The sequence below is a fragment of the Diceros bicornis genome, chromosome 10, assembly GCF_020826845.1.
Source record: "Diceros bicornis minor isolate mBicDic1 chromosome 10, mDicBic1.mat.cur, whole genome shotgun sequence".
In the NCBI taxonomy this organism is placed as follows: Eukaryota; Metazoa; Chordata; class Mammalia; order Perissodactyla; family Rhinocerotidae; genus Diceros; species Diceros bicornis.
In genome coordinates this window covers 54,290,880-54,312,025 of record NC_080749.1, presented here as the reverse complement: position 1 = coordinate 54,312,025, position 21,146 = coordinate 54,290,880, and the positions used below count along the sequence as shown (strand labels likewise).

Sequence of the window (21,146 nt, the reverse complement as noted above, 5' to 3'; positions counted from 1 at the left end):
CCTCTCTTCCTCCTCTGCCTCCTGCCCAGGCTCTGACCTCTCCTGGCCACATGCATCCTTGCTGAAGGCACATCGTCCATCAAAGAGAGAAAGCTTCCCAGCTGGAGGAAGACTGCTCGTGGTCAGGCACGTACGTGTAGCTGTGCTTTCTTTTTTTTTATTTATTGAGGTGAAACGCACATATCATAAAATTAACCATTTTAAAGTGTGCAGTTCAGTGGCATTTAGTACCTTCACAGTGTTGTGCAACCACTGCCTCTATCTAGTTCCAAAACATTTTCATCACCCCCAAAGGGGACCCTGTACTCATTAGCACTCACTCCCCATCCCCTCCTCCCCCAGCCCCTGGCAACCACTAATCTGTTTTCTGTCTCTATGGATTTACCGATTCTGGACATTTCATATAAATAGAATTATACGATACGTGCCCTTTCGTGTCTGGTGTCTTTCACCCAGCAGGATGTTTATGAGGGTCGTCTATGTTGTAGCGTGTCTGCACTGTGCTTTCCTTCTTGAACCTGCAGACAGCTCTCTCCCCTGTGGTACCCTCCCCTTCTCTCCGTTCACATTTCACACTAGCTAGGCCTTATTGCTCTATATTCTAACGTCCGAACTGATCTGTCAAAACCCAGCCTCTCCTTTCTAATCCACTTTAGAACTTCCAGAAGCAAACTTTTAAACGTGTCAATTCTCAGACATTCCACTACTCCCCACAGCTGGTCAGGTTCCAGATGCCTGACCTGAAGTGGTAAGCTGTCAGGATCTGGCCCCACCTCCCTTCTGCTTTGTGGATCAGAAGGACTACTCCGCGCCTGTGCTTCCATCAGACAGAGCTGCTTACTGTTCCTTGTATCAGAACCATTTTTTTCTGTTCCTTTACATTCTCTTCTCTTTTTCTCTCTTAACTCCTTATTCTCTGTCTAGATTAACATTCTTCCCTTTCTCGCTCCTGCCTACATTCCAAATTTTGTCTTTCCTCCAAGATCCAGCTCAAGAGCCACCCCCTCCACGAAGTTTTCCCTCTCTGCCCCCCACTACCCCTCCCAAGCAGAGGTGATGAATAGCTCCTTTCCTCGGAACTGCTAACACTCTCTATTATGAGAAGCTGTATGTACATGTTTTATGTCTTCTCTGGAACATAAATTCCTTAAGGGCAGGATTCTTCTTTGTTTCATCACAGGCCCAGTGTTGCAATTCATAGGCATTCACTGAATTTGTTGAACAATGATCAGTAAGTTTGGACCCAGCTTGCCTTAATGCTACCAACCAGCATAGAGGGGGCACTTCATCCTAGGCCAAGTATGGGAATATTTAAATCACTATGGCTTTTGGTGAGGTATCACAGCTTGCCACCCCCTTTCCCTGACTGCTCCTTAAGGAATGTTGGGCCTTTTTCAAAGACAGCAGAGAGGAAGGGGAGGTAGGAGTATCTTATGTGGCATCTGCCAAACAGGACAAGATTTACCAAGTTTCTCTTTTGAAACTCTGAAATCTCTCTGTACTAAAGAAAATAATTTTTCCTACCATAGCCCATCTAAACCAGCACAGCTTTTCAGGATGGACTTGCCCACACTCAGAGGCTGAGATTAAATTCTTTGTCTGCCTTTGAGATGAATGTTCATGCATGAGGTTTCCCACCCATCTTCTGAGAGGGAAGAATGGTGAGGCCCTAATGTCTGTCTTGGAGATGGTGTCTGGTGGGTTAAGGCTAAGCCATCATCCAAGGGGTGCTGAGGGGCTGTAAGGATGCTCCTTACACAGAAGTGGATGGGTTCTCTGGGCCTCAGGGGGGATTCCCTAGAAAGGCCAGCGTGGGTTGCTCTAACTGAAGTGAAGGGAAAGGCATACTGGTGGAGTCGTTATGAAGATGTGGATTTGGACAGGAAGCTGCTTTTTCTACGTTTCCTTCTTTATTCTGTTTCTCTTTCTTCTAACCTGTGCCCACTCCTCTGTCCGCCCACACTGGGGTAGAGGAGGTTTGGGTAGCAAACTTGATTTTATCCCAACATCTCTCTTGACACAGACCTCTGATTAATAACAATGTCCACACAGATGCCAGCAATTCTCACTTGGTTTGAGTAACTAAAAAACAAAACAAACAAAAAACAGACCTGGTTGCTAAACTGCAGAAAAAGCGACAACAACAAAAACAGAAGTTTAGCTTTGAAACTGTTTAAGACTGAAGTTTTGGGGGAAATGTTCAGATTTCCTGAGAAAATGGGGGATTAGAATACACACGTGATGTGTCTGTTCCAGGTCACAATTACGAAGACTGCAAGTCCAACACATTCCCATGATTGTGGCACTGCGGTGGCTCAGGGTGCACTCAAGCCGTGGACCAGTCCCGGCGTCCTTTGGGATTCCTAATGCATATCTAGCCTCTCCAGTCCCCTCCTGCTGTTCCTGGATGGGATGGCAATTCTCCAGGCGCCACACAGCCTTATTTCCAGGTCTCTGGCATACTAAGCTTTCTCCTACCCCAAGGCCTTTTCACGGGCAGTTCTTTCCCTGGAACACTTCTTCCTCCCCTCCCCTTCACCTGGTTAACACTTACTTGTCCTGCAGCTCTCAACTCCTTCATAACTTCTTCACAGAAGCCTTTCCTCATCCCAACCTCACCTCTCTTTGTGACATTTCTTACAGCTGTCATTTTACCATTATTGCCCTATTAATATCCATCTTCTCCACTAGACTAGAGACTTCCTGAGGGCAGTGGGTGGTATTCAGGTCTATCCAGGTGACTTCTGCTCTGCCAGGTATTAACATTCTGGTTGTTGGATTATGAGGAGGGAGTACGGAGCATATCCATAGGGGCAGCTGCTAATTATCGACTGGTCTGGAAGTATTGCAGCACTGTACCAACCAGCACAGCGCGTTTCCATCCTCAGCCTCTAACACAACACACGATCTGCTACATACTAAGCGCTCAGTAAAGATTTGTTGACTGAATGTTCTCCCTTTCGGAGGTACCTTTAAATGAATGATGTGCCCCTTGGAGACAATGCCCATGTCTTTTAAGTCTTCTTCCTCCAGAAGCAGCAGTCGCTTTCCCGTAATGTTGTTTTCCTTAAACAAGCTTGCGTATACGCTCATCTCTGCTGAAGAGTCACCTGAAGGAAGTGATTAGAAGGCAGAATAACATTAGACTAAATCATATCCAAAGCAAAGTTAACTCCGTGAATTAAGAAGGTAAGTCATTCCACTTGCCTTTTCTGACGAGCTGCTGAATCCAAAAATACTGTGAAAGAGAGGACATATATGGTTTTGAAGATTCATACATGGTCAGTGGCCATACTTAGTAAAAACACAGTTTTCAATAGATTAAAGTACCTTTCATTCTTGGCTCAACCACAAATGGAAGATTTTCTCTTTATAGTTTTAAAACTTCAAGCTTTCAAATTGGAGATATCCCTCCCTTTGGGGGTCTTGGACACTCTAGGAACCATTGGTTTTCCTCCTTATTTGGGAGATATTTAAAAATCCTTTCAAGAAGGTTTTGACTTATAATGATTTTTCCATTTATGAGCCCGTGGTCCCCTGGGTTCTTGAGGGGCTCTGGCTTACCCAGGAATTGTATGAGTAACAGGGACCATACACCAGTGGACGGAGAAACGGGTGGAACGTATCCTCTGTTCCAGGCCTGGTAGTGAACTAGCTATGTGGCCCAAGGTAAGTTACAGCATGCAGCTTCCTATAGAGAATGAGGTTGGACCCAGTGACCCTCAGTCCTTGAATTTCACTTGGCACATGTTTACTGGTAGCCTCTCACATTCCCCGGGTGAAGGGAGGCCAGATCCAGTCCCACCAAATCTCTGGGGAGCCCTTGACCCTGGAATTTTATTTAAATAGCTTGAAAACCACTCAACCTCAGAGCAAAGACTAAAAATAGCTGTTAGAGCTCAGTGTCTTTTAAAAAATTTCTTCTCCAATGAGATGAGCCAACTTTGCAGCTGCGGATAAAAGGATTTATATTCAGGCCTGTGAATAAAGGAGATCCTAAGTCCTCTTTCCTTATTAAGCAGGGCTGGCAGGAAATTGAGAATCACCGGGGCTCAGTGAATGAGAAGCAGCAGAGGCAACTGGTGCCAAGTTTCCTTACCTTGTAGAAGCCAAAGAGGTTAGCTAACGTTGAAAGCAGTTTGACTTCACCAGAGTACAAAGGGCAGGGAGGGAAATGCCCTGGCCCAGAAACCAACTTGAGTTAGGTCAACAGACCTTCCCAAGAGTTTCTAGTACTGAGTTTGGACCTTGTGGCACCTGGTCTGTTCCCTGGGGTGGGGACCTGCTAAGGCTGGCATTACAGTGTTTTTCTCTTTTTCATTCAATGATACTTGAGCTTATAAAATGGACCTGGACAGGCATAAGCCCCTGAGGTCTCTAATCAAGAATTCTCAGACTTGTTTTTCAGTAAGGAAACAGATATAGAGATGCAACAGGCTAAGAAGGATTGTTCCTCAGCGTCTCTACCCAGAATGTAGGGTGTAGGACTTTCATTGGACTTCAAGTCTGTCCCCATTCTCTTAAGAACCTGGGGCTTCTCTGGCTCCAGCTGCAGAGACTGTCTGGGACCTCACGTCCACTCCTCTTTGGGAAGGCCAGAGTAAAGATGGCAAATATGAACTGTCACTTTCGAACAGACCTAAGGTGGGAAGGAAACCCACTCCAGTGGAGTCCCAGTCTAGCACTACCTTTACCAGATCTCTCTCCACCGTGGTTCAAGTCCATCCCTGGTATTTTAGGAAAACTTAAGATCAATTTTTTTTTCCACATATATTCATTTTGTATCCTGGATCACCCCTTTAATTTTGTCATTGGTATTCATTATTGTATTCTAGAATATCTTTCAGAGCAAATGGGGGTAGAATCCTCTTGTAAGATTTGAAGAGATACTTGCTTTGCTCTTGAGGCCTTATTTTAAATCATTACTGCATTAAAAATAGAAAAACATGGAATTTGTCAACTTCTCCTAGTTAGACTTTTGTAAGGCCCAAACTCCTCTAGCATCGTTTTTAACTTGTGAACAAATTTGTGAAATACCTGCCCAGGTCAAATGAGGCATTAACAGAAGCAGCTTACCACGTCATCTTCGGTCCATGAGCCAATCTCAAAGGAAGGCAGCAGCTGCATGGGAAATACAAATAAAATGAAAAAAAAAATAGGAATATTATCATTGTCTTTGTGGTTTATCCCCTTGACTCACTATTTTAGCTCTTGGCCGCTGCTCTGGCTTGGTTCCTTCTGCAGGTTAAGCTGAATGGAAAAGAGTTCTCCTGACCTTAAGAGGAATTTCTCAGTGTTCCAAGGATTTGGCCCCCAGAAGCCAATCACGTGGATCAACCACTCAGTAACAAATCACTGCACTTTGTGAGCTGTTCCAGTGGGACTTTGTACATCTTGGGATCTTCCTCTCTTGGTCTTTGGCATCAAGAGTAGTTTTACATCCCACAACAGGGCTTGGTGGTCAAGGAATTTTTGACATTTGTCAGATACCAGAGCCTTCCTGTGAATTCTCAGTCAACATGAGGATCGTTTGATTATTAACGAAAATTTCCAGAGCAACCACTTGGTAACCAGAGGACTTACATGGAGAATTTCTCTTACAGGAGAATTTCTAAGTATTTAACTACATGTCTCACTTGCAAAACCAAATATTAGGACCCATGGATGAAAACGGATAAGTAAAATGGGTACTGTCCTAAGAAACTGTCCTAAGTTTCTGTCCTAAGGAAGTGTCTAGGTTGCTGAGTTGCTCTAACTAAAACTAAACTAAACTAACCTCCCTCCCTGTCAGGTGCATAGCATGAAAGATGACTTTGCAAGAGGACTTCAGCCTTCACCATTTTCAGAGCCAAAGGACTGCTCGCTTCCATATATGCCCCATAGCCATAGACTAAATGATAAATGCCTACATAATTTGAAAAAAATCTGTGTGTCTGGTGCATTGAATTAGAGTTTGGTATAGCCGTTATACCAAAGCCATTGATGGGGTAAAGCCATTAGCTTTAATTAATTTAACTTACCAAAATGGTTAGCCTGCTCATGAGATAACATGGCAAAATGTCATTCATTTATGGGTGAGTTGAAAAAATAAAGCTGTATTTGGTTGCTTTTTCTATTGAGTATAAAACCAGAGGGTGGGTGAATTAATCCTAATCTGCAGGTATTTTGAACTCACATGCTCAAAATCCTGCAAGGAAAGGCACGCTCCTGCCTTGAAGGAGTTTTAATTTAATTGGGGGTGAAACAGATGTGGATTATACATGGAGGAATTCAACGCCACCTTCATCTTGGTCTACTCAGCGCCTAGCAGAGTGCATGGCATACAATACCTGGTAAATTTTTGTTGAACAATTTGTTGAATGAATACAATTGAAGGGTACATTTGCTAAAATGCTAAATTCTCTGGTGTAGAGTTCAATGTCTATGGGTATACCAGGGAGAAGGGAGGGTTTCATAGACTAGGATAGAGGAAGAGCTGGGCATTGCAGGGCAAGAAGAAGAGAGGTGCTTCTGGGTGAAGAGAAGCAACAAGGCAAAACACTGGCAGTGGAGGGGGCAGGAAGAGGAGGGAGGGATGGGCATGCACGGTTGCCTAACTGGAGTACTGTATGCAGTGGGTGTGTGTCCATGGATAAAGGGAAACGAAGCCAACTCTGAGGGGCCAACCAGAATTTTTTAAAAACCCATGGTTACAATAAATATGAATGTGTTTGAGTATTATAGATAAATTGCAAGGGCATAAATCGCTACTATGCTATATATACTCTGCTACCCCCATGTGCTCCGATTCCCTCAGGATTGTCCCTTCCCTCCTCTGAAATGCCTGATGTCTGTAGGAATCGTCACACACACTCACCTGCTTTAATAATGCAGAAAGGAAAATGACTTGAGGAATAGAATCTAAAACTGAACTTGACCAGAGAAAATACATGACAAGTTTTATTTCTTCACAGGGCAGCTGGCTATAGCTGCAGAAACATGTCATTCCCCTTTCCCATCACGGAAACAAATGTGAAATAAGGAACTTTTTTGATTAGTTCAAGAAATAATAGACTGAGCTACAGAAATCTTTCCCGGCATCAAGGCTGGTTTTTATAGTGAGTAGGGGGATGTGTAGTGTTTTGATTTTTATACATTTCCCAAATGTTGTGCTAATCAAAATTGGTAAATAAGTAATTCTTGAATAGAATACAGGTTGTAAGTGAAACAAATAATCAAAACCAGCATCTTTGGTTTTAATGTCAAAAGGAGAGGAGAAGAGTTCTCTTGCACTCTGAGGATGGCTCATCAAGATGACGCCAAGGGGAAGCACTGGCTTTGGTTTGATACCCGCTCCGGCAGGATTCTTGCACAATGCTTGCAAAGATCAGTGAGAGGAAGGCTGGAGCCAGGCACTGCTTCGAGACGGTTTGAATGTGGCAAGACAGGAGATGAGAGTTAATGACCTCCAGCCACAGAGTGGCTTACTGCTGCTTTTATGTTTTCTGTCCCCTGTTAACATATCAGTGTATCTGCTGCAGGGTGAGTTCTAAGTCTTTCTGTCTGTCTTTGGGGATAAAAAAATAACCTACCTTGGGACTGCCTTTACAAATTCATTATTTACACTCCAACTGATTTTAGGAGAGAAAAGCTCACACTCATGTGCATGCATGTGACAATGATTCCTTCAAAGGATGTTGGGAATCCAGTCTAACAAAGATCTGATGTACACAGCAACACATAACAAAGGGATTTACTGTCAAAACGTTTATTGCAAAATGGAGTCTTAGAACAAAGGAAAGCAAAGAAAAGTTCACATCAAAATGAAATGTATGACACCACGCTGGATTTCTGAATACATTGTGGACTTTGTGGTGGAATATCAAATTCCAGCTATGAAGTCAACAACTAGTAGTCTTACCACACAAGAGTAAAATGTAATCTTCAATACAAACATTATACAAGATATTTGGCATAGGACTTGCTCAGAATAACATTGCAATAGAATAATTGAGAAAAGGGTTTTGTTAAAAAAAAAAAGTGATAATGCCATCTATTCAAAGCTTACACTCAAAGAATATAAATATTTTCTATTATTTAGTACAAAAATTTTTAGAAAGTGCAGAAGCAATATGTGCAGTGTATTGTATCTGACATTAAAAGATATGCTATTCTGCACACGATATAAAATAATTAACGTTAAGTGCTTGAAACTCTAGTTTTGAAGTAAATAATCACATGCCAGAAAGCTCCTCACAAGCAAGAGAGTGCAAACTAAATTGGGATCCGAGGAATCACAGCTAGTCCTCCAGATTTCCTGGTAGACACTCATTTCATCACAGAAATGCTACATCTGGATCTATCAGGCTTTGCTACAACCAAAAGAATAGAACAGGTTCTTCTCTCTGGCAATGCTTAAAATCTAAACAGGAAAACAGTCTTACTCAAAAGCAGCAAAAGGTGCCTGATTATAGAAAAATTATGCTCTTTTATATATATGGCATGGTGAGACTCTGCTAGTTTCAAAAGGCTGCAAGTCTAGTGGATCAAAAATCAAAAGGCTGCAAGTCTAGTGGATCAAAAATCAAAAAAAGTATCAATATTTAACTCAAAATAAGTTTTAAAATTATCTTTCAGGAAATTCTTACCATTCTAATGAAAACTCTGAAAAATAAAGTTATGTGCATTATAGTGCTATGGGAAGTCATTCTGGATCTCTCCCAAATCTTCTCCCACCCCTGATTCCTTGATTTTAATGGGGATCAAGTCTGAATACCTCAGCTGGTGTTCAAGTCTAATCCATCTACTGCATGTTAAAAATCACTGGCTAAAAACCAACTCTCAACACTTCCAGAGCATCCAAAAGAAGCAGGCTATGTGGCTTCAACCCCTTCCCATTGGTTATCTATGTAAAATATTAAAAGGTGATTTTGCTAATAAAAAAAAAAAAGACTGTTAGGAAAAGGGTCCTTTTAAACTAACCTGGCTACTGTGCAGAACTGTAGCTACCTCAATGATGTTTTTCTATTTATTGTGGAATTAGCGTAATAGGAGAGTGACCCCCTTCTCCCCTCCCCAGGTAAATTTAGCTGTTTCACAAAGTTTCCACCAGCATTCTTAAGGGGGAAAGAAACCATTTCCACAAGTGGAGATTTGAGATAAATGCCCAAGACCTACAAAATTCAGATTGTGTAGTAGTTATAATTTGAAAATGCATCTTTTGCCTTGTGTAATTTTGTTTGGGGAAAAAAAATTAGAGGTGGAACTCTAAAACTTCCAGGTTTAGCAAGATCTCAAGGGGGGAAGAGACAACGCTACAGGTATTTGGGATGGAATTCTTTATCGGGTGGGACTGTCCCTGGCAGGTGGGATGTTACCATTTTTGGCACTGGCCATTAAATACATCCCCAGTCACCGTGACAACCAAAAATATACCCCAGCACTCCCCAACACCATTAGGTGGCAGCACTACTCAGTTGAGAACCGCTAGTAGGATGTCATCAAATTCTACATGATCAACTTTGTGAATAAAGAAAAAAAGATGAAATAGTAGTTGTATTTTCAGTTGTATGGCTGTGAGAATTATTATAATTTAGAGTTTCAGTTCTCATTCTGAATCTTTAAATTTCTCAGTGTTTCTTTAACTCTTTATAAATTTAGTTTTTTGTAAGTCAAGTAATTGGAAACAAATCCAACACCAATAATTGCCCTTTTCAAAAGCTGATCTGAAAAGTGAATTAGAAACTGCACAATTAACATCATCATTAGAAATTCTGCATATGGCTGATAAACGTTTCTTATTAAAATTAATAAAACTAATAGAGTCTAAAGTCTTCAAATAATCTTCACAGATAGAGTGAGACCATTTTAAAATTTTGTTTATATGATTCAGATTTCAGGGATGTTCAAAACCCTGGAAAAATACTGATTCGGAACAGAAAGTAAAATAGCCAATGCCATACGGTAATTACTTATAGTCCAATTCTAGGCGGAGAACAAATTTCAAGTTTATCCCTGAGGTCATCAATTCTGCTGTATCCTAAGTCCCTGCAGTTGCTTGATGATAAAGTATTGTGTGCTACAACCATCTCTGGAATATTGGTGAGGAAAACGGCTCAGCTGAGAGATGAGAGAAATATTACTAATTAATAGTAATCCTATGTCTGGGTATACAGTCCCATTACCTTTCTCTTTTGACCCTATTTGGCTGCTATTATTAACGCACCAACACTTTATATGTAATCATAATAGATTTATATGTAAATTAAGAAAAAAATATCAGTTTCATTCAGTTCATATGTTCTCAATTTATTGCTGATTATTCTTAACTGAGAGGAAAGGTTTACATTCTTACATAAAGCGCACAGATCCCCAAAGTTGCCCAACGAGATTCCTTATCAGTGAGGCCTTTCCTGACCACACTTTAAAAACGTCGAGGCTCCCAAGTGCCTCATCCCCCTTCCCTGCTTCGTTCTTCAGCGCGCTTATCAAATGTTTACATTCCACAGGATGCATGTTTCTTTATCGTCGCTCTCCACTCGCTGGCACGTAAGCTCTGGGAGCACCACGATTTTCATCTAGCTTTCCCTAGAACGGTCCTTGGCACGGAGAAGGGGCTCAGTGAACGTTTGTGGAATGAATGACTTTATCTGTGCCTGGGAAGATGTGCAAGAAGCTTTTAAACTGCCATCTCTGGCTCTCCCTCAAGTGGCTAGGCCGTGGTGCCGAAGGGCCATGTAGGGAAGTCAAGAGTTGAAAACCGTCCCTTCTGCTCCAGGCTAAGAGTCTGCTTGAGAGGTTCGGCTCAGGGAGTACTTCTCCACGTCTGGGAACAGACAGGATGTGCCTCTGTTTGTGCCTGTTTGTCACCAGCACTGTGTGATGGCATGCATGCACCTGTATCTATGATTGCATAGACATGGAAAGTGTATCAGAGTGGCTATGTGGGGCGCCCACCTTCTTGGGGAAAGGTTTACCTATTCTTTCTGTGTTTCCTTAGTCTGCGGGTGGTAGCAGGGCATACAAAACACCTCGGACTAGGTGACCCTAGCCACTGAGCAGTCTTCAAAGAGCAACAGATTAAATCTGTTTGACTAGCTTACATTCTAAGAATGTTCTATCTTTCCTGAAGGCTATTCACTTTCATCTCATACTACTCAACAAACACCACTTGAAACTGATAGTTTAGTGTTCCAGAAGGTTACTGAAACCACTTATTTCTCAGTGTCTTTTCACTGGCATAAATCATAGAGCTAACGTTAACTGACCCCTTACCCTGGGCCTGGTGCTGTGGTAAGTCCTTTACATGTCTTATTTCATTTAATCCTCAGAAGAATCCTTTGAAGTAGATACTATTATCATTCCCATGTCAAATATACTTGGAAATAGTGTTAGATCATATCTACGATGATATCCTTTCCTAAATCATCCGTAAAAACCACCACCAAAAACTACCACTTTAGTTTAATAGTCAAATGAACGGCCCTGCTTTCTAATTTAGGCTGAAAAAAAGTCTTTGTTCTTCTGCCTTTCTGTATATATCTAACTACAAACGTTTTGTAGTTTTTTATTAAACAGTGTTCTCTGCTTAAACAAGTTTTGACGAATATGTGGTAACATTCTGAAAATCTCTCTCTGGCTAGCTAGGTTTTCTGACAAGTACCTACATTTACTTCTCTTTAACACCAGCATGGCTGAGTCAGGGTTAAAAAAAAAGACAACTCTGGAAGGCTGGATTTGATAATAAAAAGGACCCTTCATCCCGTGCTTTTGCCTAAGTAAGGACAACTTATCTTTGCTATTCCTTTTATAATATTTAGTTCCCTCTTTAAAACATCTATACATATATTTAGAATCCAGGATTATCATGCCCCTCTGAAAAACAAACGAACATGCGTACACGCTCGCTGGAAGTGCAGAGGAGGCCTAGATTAACACTCCCACTGCCCAGAAGTATCCCTTTCAGACCATATCTTTCTCTTTGTGTAAAGTATAAGCTGAGCCTTGGGTGACAGTGGTTGTTGAGAAGCTTCCAGCGCTAGCACTGGTATGAAAGCCTGCAACATCTGCTATTGGTTTCAAATTAGAGTATTTCTCCTTCAAATGTACTACTGAGAACATCTCTCAGGTTTTACTTTGAGTAGTTGTGCTATTAAGTAATGAAAATTCTTGGCATTTAGGTATTTCTGAAGAAGTATTTATTATAACCTTCTTTCATCCCAATTTTTGTATTGTTGGATTTTGTAGTCACTATCAATTATTTCTGATAGTACAGTGTGCTGCCACAAAAAAAAATGTAGTATGTTACAAGAAAATCAAATGTTAGAGAAGAATTAGGAGCTATGAGTGCTTGTTCAAAATGTAAGTTTTCTTAAGCAATTGAATAAATGAAATCAAATCAAATACAAACTATATTCATTAAAAAAAAAAGTCAGAATGTCATTGGTTAAAAAATACTACAGCGTATATAGAATCACAAATTTCTATAATCAGGCACCTCATTTGCTGGTTGAAATATACCTCTCTGGCTTAATTTTCCCCCCCATTTTTCTGTAAGCAAAAACAAATCAAAAGTAAAATCGATCAAGAAATGACTGCCATATAAATGTGATCAGCCTAAAAATGCAGTGCTTGGTTTTCTACCTCCTTACTGGTTTTTGTACAGATTGAGATAACAAGTTTCTTTTGTTTTTCCAAACATTTTCAATTTTATTGCTTTGCTTTCTGGTTTCATTCACTATTATTATCCATGTCATTTTCCTCCTCATCACCGTCATCATCATCATCATCATCACCTTCTGACAAATCACTGAACCCCAGGGCCATGTTGACCCTCTTCCCCTTTCTCTTAGATGTGGTTTTGGAAGAATTCTGCTTGGCTTGCATGCTTATCTGCATCCCAGATTGCAGCACAGCTCCTGCTTTGTTCATTGAGAAGATATCCCCCAAGCCCATCAGCATCATGGCCCGCAGACTCTGGTTCATGCCATGGCCCTCCCCGTTACTTGTTGCTGTGATCTGACATGACATCTCTGCACTTTTTGACTCCTCTGTCTTAGATTCAAAGTAAGACTCCTCAGACATTCTTGCAGCAAGAGGCAAGAGAAGCTATCACAAAGAAAGAGAGGACAGAAGTAAAAAGAGAAATTAGGACCAATTTAAATAAAGGAAACAGATACCACAAAATTAGTGGGTGCTGCACAGAAGGTAAATGATTAGTGAAATAAATGAAGGTAGGGAATTATGTGAGAATTTACTTAATGGCAGGTTTGGCTCCAGTGTATTTGCCACAATTTATAAATGACAGAGTAAATCACAACCAAAAGTTTGCAAAGCACCATAGCAAGCCAAATTTCAAATGGGAGGGAAGTTGCAAGTTCTAAGCCTTCATTTTGCTTAAAACAAAATAGCTTTTAGGATTTCTCTTAATTTTTCCCAATTTCACTTTCACATAGAAACATTTAGTTAACTATTATATTTAAAAAGAAATTAAGTAGAGATTAAATCTCAAGTAAAAATCAAGAAACTGTACAAAAGAAGAAAAGCTTAGAGGAAGTGCGAAAACAGTTCGGCAGTCAGTACAGTTCTAGAGAAAGTGGGGTCATTAACTACCTTTTAAGCTAGATTAGTATCTGACTATAAACTAAAAATGAGTCTAGAATTCACTTGTTTCCATTTATTATTTATTACAGTTAGATATAATACTAGTTATTCAATTTATGCAATAATTCACTTGTGAACAAATTCTAGATTTCGTCTCTAACATTTAAATTATAAACAAGTACGTAAATACATATGAAAATTAGGAGGAAAGGAAATTAGTATTAATTTAGATTGTTACCTTTCTCTATTCTCTACTGCACAAGTTTCCTTCCTTTAGCAGATTTTTTTTCCTACAAATTCTTCTCACAGTAGGTACAGACATTTACTTTCTACCTTATGTAATTATTTTGAATAGCCAACCTATTCCCATAAATGTTGGTCATACTCGTTTCAGGGGTAAAACTGTTAGGATGTGCAGAGTGTTACTGCCTCTTCTTTTGAGAAATAAGCAAATTAAGGCTTATATTTTTGGTGTTGTTTAAATGTGGGTAAATTTATGATAAACAATGTACAAATAATATAACTCTGGGATGACCTTTACATTCTAGGTGTAAAGGTACTTTTTAGGGCCAATTTCCTAATTTTTAAATAGAAGTTGGAGCCAGGTTTTTAAAAAAGTATTTACTTTTACTCTACTAGGAAAAGACTGCTGGAGTTGTTAGTTCAATAAGAACCTTATATAATTCAGCTAAAAAGTACCAGTTATGTGGAAGAAAAAATTGCTTTAGATCCTTTAACAGTGGAAACAGGATATTATTTTCCTTGCAGTCAAATTTTTCAGCTTCTTGGGGCCGGCCCAGTGGTGCATCGGTTCTCGAGCTCCACTTCAGCGGCCCGGGGTTCACAGGTTTGGATCCCGGGTGCGCACTGACGCACCACCTGTCAAGCCATGCTGCGGCGGCGTCCCATATAAAGTAGAGGAAGATGGGCACAGATGTTAGCCCAGGACCAATCTTCCTTGACAAAAAGAGGAGGATTGGCATGGATGTTAGCTCAGGGCTGATCTTCCTCACAAAAAAAAAAAAAAGAAAAAATTTCCCAGCTTCTCAAATTTGTTTTCAATTGGTAGATACTCTCGAGGAACTCTTTGTTGCTTATTGATTTTATTATCTCATGGGTCCTTCCTCACATTATGTTCAGATCTCAACAAATGTCTCTCAAATAAGCTTTTAAAGAAATGAAATTTTACATCAAGCTACAAGATTAATTAAAAAATAAACACTGTCCATTTTTATGTATGGAGAATTCATCTTGCCAAATACCTTTAACTAATGTTTTAATTTCAGGAAAGAAAACAGTGCCCTTCCTTGAAACAAATCCAATAATACAATTTTTTATGAAGTGACATAAACGTTAGACTTTTATCATTAAGATGAGGCTACGTACAGAAAACCTAACCTTTCAGCCACTTCCTTATTTTAAAAAGGTTTATTTTATCTTTCTCTTAGAAACCTCATTTAAAGTCAACTACAAACTGATGTGAGGATAAAAGAAAAAAACCGACTTAGAAAATACCTGAGCACAAACTTTCTTTCCTTCAGAAATATGAGCTCTAAGCAGAAGAGACATGAAAAGCTAGTACTGTAAAGAAAGAAAACTTAGCCCTCATAAGCAAAAAAAGGAAGAAAATCTCATTGAGATCATGCATCATGCTGTCCATTGTTAGGTGGTAGCCCTCAGAGCAGTTTCTTTACAGAAAGTTTTCCAGAGTTAAAACACAAGCATACAACCTACTGAGCACTCATAGGGTTTCATTATTTATGACACAACTGTGTTACTAATAGCAATAATGTGTGCAAGGCAGCCCATAATTTCTTAGCAAAACTAATGCCAATAAACCAAAGAAAGGTTCTAAAGCATACTCTACTAGGTAGTTTAAAGTTTTTTCTTACAATGCTACATTTAAGAGTCAAGCTATGCAGTGCTTTATAGCTTAAGATTTCAATGTGTTTAAAAAAAAAAACAAAAAACTCTCCGACTTCAGAAGACGGCCATATTTTTTCCTCTCATCAGCTCTGTGTTCCCTCGCAGACCCTTAGGGTAATGCTTTCTGAGTCTGCCTGTTGGAACTAATTCAACCAGAACAGGAAACTTCCCTCCACTTCTTTTTGGAGAGCCAAGTTAAATTCACTGAACTTATCAAATGTGGCACCTTTTTAATGTTCCATGACAGTCTTATGTATAGCAATTCAGTTCTTCTTGGGGATTCCCCTGATAACCTAAGTCATTTTTGAAAAAGTTAAATCTAATCATAAACATCTAACTTCACCGTATCTTCCTTTTTTGGATATCAGGTTGCTTCTCCATATAAACTGGAAAAGGAGGCAAAACTATTTTATCCTTTAGACACTGGAAACTACTTTGCAATTGGGCATTGGCTGCATTAAGACTTTTAAGTCTTAAGATTAAGATTAAGACTTTTAAAAATAGGAAAGCTTTTTGAAGATGACAAAGTATAATTGCCATAGCAACTGTCAAAAATGAATTTAAATATATAACAAGTTTACTTTTAATCTTACCATTACTTATGAGTTTAAAGTGGACAAATATTGCCCATTAAAAGCCCCAGAAAAACCAATGATAAATTTAAACTTAATTCTCAAAATGATAAATCATTTAAAATAGAGAAGAATGCTGAAATTTAATTAGACTTCAATATATCACGTCAGCATATAAGCTCATGATAAGTGTATAAATAGAGAAGTCCTTAAAAATAATTTTTATCTTACTTTAAATACAACACTTGGAAAAAAGCCAAGATATTTCCTAGGTGTAGTAAATATTGGAAGTTTGTCCCAAGAGAAGTCTTTTTCCAATCTTTTGCTGTCCATGATCATAACACTAAATTGAGTAAGGAATATTAATGCTTTACTTATGTGTCATTAAGTTAGCTCTCTTTTAGAAGGAAAACTTGGTTAAGTTCTGACACGTCAAAGACTTTCTTAGCTAGCTGCCTTGGTGTTACATTTATTAATTACTGACGGACTCTAAGGAGTTAATCAGCATTTAGGCACTTGTTCTGGGGTTCTAACAGATGATGTGCAAATAGATTGGATTTTATTTTTCTAATTCTAATATACAGACACACTGACAGAATAACAGTTTGTAGAGAAAGAACCAGAAATAGGATAAGCTTTTCTTCTAAATGTCTGGCATTTTGTTAATTGAAATGAGATGTGAGAACTACTTGAGTACATGCAGGCCCTTTAATACACAGGCGCAAGGCAGGCAGGGAGGGGTGGCGGCGGGAGGGAGGGGGAGAGTCGCCATGCTACCATGCTCAGCCCAGCCTTCTGAGTGGGGGATAGCTGGCCCCGCAGGGAACACTCACCGGGGTGTTGGACTGCTCCGTCAGCTTCTGCTCCCACATCTTCAGACGTCTTTCTCGTTCTTTGAGCTCCTGCTCTTTAAAGCTGAGATCCCGCTCCAGTTTCTTCAGCCTCTCGAGAGTTGCTTCAATTTCGCACCTGCACAGGGATAACTGGTTTAAGTCTCAACTTTGCTCAAAGGTATTAAATGTTTAGTGGTCCATCAGAATGCTAATCAAAGTAAAAGGCTAAAACTTGTGCTTTATTTATTTAGTTTCCAGTTTTATGGAGATATGATTGATATACATCACTGTATAAGTTTACGGCATACAGCACAATGGTTTGACTTATACTGTGAAATGATTACCACAATAGGTTTAGTTAACCTCCATCATCTCGTATAGCTACAATAAAAAGAAAAAGCAAAAAAAGAATATTTTTCCTTGTGATGAAAACTCTCAGGATTTACTCTCAACAACTTTCATATGTACCATACAGCAGTGTTAAGTACAGTCATTATGCTGTACATTACATCCCTAGTACTTTTTTATCTTGTAACTAGAAGTTTGTACCATTTAACCACCTTTCTCCTACTCCCCCCCCTTCCACCCCAGGTCTTGCCTATGGTAACCACAAATCTGATCTTTTTTTCTATAAGTTTGGTAAAACTTGTACTTTTAAACCAAACGGTAAACTATCAGAGAATAAGAAATCTTTTATATCCTTCAAAATCAACAGGTAGTTTCCAGTTTGGAAAAATAAGCTCAAAATACTGCAACAAAGCACTGAAGAACCACTGGGGCAGAGCCTAAGCTGGTGTCCTGGTTTAGCCATTTAATAAATGCTTACATTCATCTAGCTCTTTACAGTTTACAAAGCACTGTTATATATTATTTCATCTTATTCTCATAACAGCCCCAAGAAATAGGTCCTAATTTCATACAGAGAGATGGGAAAATGATACTCAGGTAAGGTGATCAATATCACATCATTAGTAAATTGACGTTAGCCTATTCGCTGGCTAACTCAAACAACTGACTGATTCACCTGACTCAGTTTCCCTAATTGTACGTGGTGTTGGTTAATTACATCAGGGCTCCCCAACTTGCCTGATCCTAAAAATTACCTGGGCAGCTTGTCCAAAAAAATAACACAACAAAACACAGATTCCTTAAGAGCTCATGATTCAGCAGGGCTGGGGGGAGGTCTAGGAATTTTCATTATTTAATAAAAAACCCAGGTAATTTTTACAGTCAGGCAAGTGTGGGAAATCCTGGGCCAGATGAACTCTAAGGTTTTTTTAACTCTAACAATTTTAAAAGAAATGTCCCTCCCTAGGCTCTATAGGCCAACCAACTTCACCACTTGGAACAACATGTCCAGTTACAGAAACCTGTCCTTTACAGAAACTGAAACTGGTAAGATGGCTAGGTGCAAACTGTTTTCTCTTTCGGGGCTGTCATATGTTTAGGTAAAGATTTATGCTCTGAGAGCTAGAAGTTCTTTCCCTTGAGTTTCTGAAGAGCCTGTGAAAAAGCAACAGTAATGAGAGAAAGAAGGAGAGAGAGATAAGGAGAGGGAGGGAGGGAGGAAGACGAAGGAGGGAGAGCGCAAGGGAAGGAAGGGCTGGAAAAGACACAAAGAGTGAAGGAAGCAGAAGGAAGAGACTGGAAATCGGTGACTACTGTCGATTCGCTGTTGAGTGCTGCCAACGGCTGCTTCCAGATGCCACTGAGACAAAGCTGCATTCCAGACCGTGTAATCCTGGTTGAGACCTTGACTATGGAAGGTAGGAGCCCCCAGATCTAAGTGAATGAATATATGTAACCAAAATCTGTCTTTTTATTTCCAGGGAAAATTAGATTGAGTGGACAGCTTATTCTAATGCCCTTGTAGATGAGAACTAAATGAAGGAAAACAAAAAGGTTCTGTGTATTAATTGGCAAAGCCCAACTCGGGGAACAGCAATTGAGGTGGGTCTGGATTTGGGCCCAACACTTTCCTTTTCTGGTTGTCTGAAAAGTACCTCAGAGCAAGGGGGGTAGCAATTAAACGTAAAAGCATCTGCTATCAACACTGTCCCTTTTACTGGTACCATTTGAAAATTATAAAACAACATAAATAAAGTCACACTATAGTCCCCCAAAAAAGGCACTAAATCAGCAATCTTTCAGAATTATGACTGTATCCAAATGAATAAAATCCAAATTTTATTCCCAATATTTTTTTTTTAATTTTTTATTTATTTTTTTCCCCCAAAGCCCCAGTAGATAGTTGTATGTCATAGCTGCACATCCTTCTAGTTGCTGTATGTGGGACGCGGCCTCAGCATGGCCGGAGAAGCAGTGCGTTGGTGCACGCCCGGGATCCGAACCCAGGCCGCCAGGAGCAGAGCACGCACTTAACCGCTAAGCCACGGGGCCGGCCCATATTCCCAATATTTCTGACAAAAATATTATGCCCATTCATAAATAAGTTTGTTTTTATTTTTCAAATGGAGGATTGAGGAAAAAAATTAATGTGGAAAACCTTAGGTTAAACTTTTGTAACAAAAAAGAAAGACTGAGGCTTCTTCAGTGAGTGAGAGGGTCAGAGGGTGACAAGGAGGCAGCAGAGCTGGGCACACTCAGTGGCCAGATGGCAGTGGCCTGGGCTGTTGTCTCTGCAGTGCTTCTGCCAAGCCAGTCCCAGCTCTCCTGTCAAGGAGACAGATCTCACTGATGTTCCTTCTGTTCAGGGTAAATGGCCAACACATTCGATTTCACTTGTAATTTAAGCCCAGGATTCATCTCAAGTTCCAGCTCTGGGAGCCCACTGTGAGTTTGAGCCCTTCTGAAAAACAGATCAACAGCTAAGGAAGGTGAAAGCCAACATTGGAAAACAAACACTGACTGAGTGAATAGGCTTCCTCAATCTGTCTCCTCAGGCCCCGCTTCCCAGCGCTGCTCCCCCAGACGTCCGGGATCCGACAGCAGTGGTGGAGGTTATGCCATGAGAGAGTCCCCAAACTGGAGGGACATAAAGACAGCTGCTCCCCTGGCTGTCCCCTTTGTTGCTGCGTTGTTCTGCGTTAAATGCATCTGTTGATGCACTTATATAACTTTCCTGTTCTAAAAATATAGTTTAAGTGTTTTAGTTGAGGAAAATTATGGTTTTTCTCCTAAACCAAATGCAACTAAGGTTGACTTCATCTAGCATCAGTTTTCCATATGCCAAAAACAGGCAGTGAACTGTAATTATCTTCTTTTATTAAAAATTTACTTTGAAATAAAAGGTCAATTTGTCAAAACAGCTGTATTATATATATTACATGGTAAATATATAAGATGTAATATTAAATTTAGTGTTATGTATTAAATGACTTGTGCTAACATCCAAATGGCAAAGATTAAGTTCTTTTTACTCTCTGTGTTTTGTTTTTAAGGTGTGCCACGTGAGAGTATTTTGATCACCAAGGAAGACACAACCACCTAAGTGTTTTGCCAAGAGACACAGGTCTGAACGCTCCATCACAGTGCCATGTACAGGGCTCACTCAGTGCAGGGTACCATGGGGCTGCAGACAATCCCATGGGGTAAGGAAAGCTGCAAACATGACCAAGATTTTCTGTTTTCATGCTCATTGCCATTATTGCTAATAAGTCAACAGGAGGAGAGACAAGCTGAAGATGTGATGAACAAGGAAATGTCTGACTCTCAATTTCTTTCTTATCATTTATTAGGGCAAAGGAAAGAACACAGTTTATGTGGTTTTTAATAACCTAGTTTTAAAAAGAATTTTCAGAATAATCATTAATATTCTGAAACTAGATGTTCCATCTGGTCTTTGTGTGGAGGAAGCTCTACCAGAAAACAGGCATTTGCCAGAAACACCAGAGCAGGACTGGAATCACACTTCACTGCGACTCGAATTTACTACATACACTTGGGACTCTAGTCACACGGTCTCAGACGCCAGGGAGAAGTCGGGGGAAGAGAGGGTTAGTCCGAATGTGTTGCCCTTTGAAATGTCCAGGTGCTCTGACAGAACGTTTAATTCCTTTCGGCACTTGGTATACTGAGTGAGACAGCTGTTTTCCCTTAATCATAACCTAAAACGATGATGCCCTGTAATGTTTCTCTTCGCTAAAAAGGAATCTAGTCAAGTGAGCACTGCATGCTAATAAGTGGATGGCATGACACTGTGACACTGGCCACAAGTCCAGGAACAGCACTGTACAGTGTGTGTGCCACAGCAGGCCTGTGGGATGGGACCACC

General features: G+C 40.1%; 1 protein-coding gene across 3 annotated transcripts in view; it reads right to left on the bottom strand.

Annotated features, from left to right (window-relative positions):
• Positions 1 to 21,146, bottom strand: part of MAP3K20 (mitogen-activated protein kinase kinase kinase 20) — a 173,440-nt gene that overhangs the window by 29,471 nt on the left and 122,823 nt on the right. For 2 of the 3 annotated variants that reach the window (XM_058549269.1, XM_058549270.1), the window contains exons 11-14: positions 16,913 to 17,048; positions 5,077 to 5,121; positions 3,208 to 3,238; positions 2,971 to 3,110 (exon numbers count right to left, since the gene is read on the bottom strand). In XM_058549269.1, the coding sequence (XP_058405252.1) occupies positions 2,971 to 3,110; positions 3,208 to 3,238; positions 5,077 to 5,121; positions 16,913 to 17,048 (352 nt within the window). Of the gene's footprint in view, positions 1 to 2,970; positions 3,111 to 3,207; positions 3,239 to 5,076; positions 5,122 to 8,545; positions 13,087 to 16,912; positions 17,049 to 21,146 lie in introns of those variants that run through there. The other variant, XM_058549271.1, reaches the window with a different exon arrangement.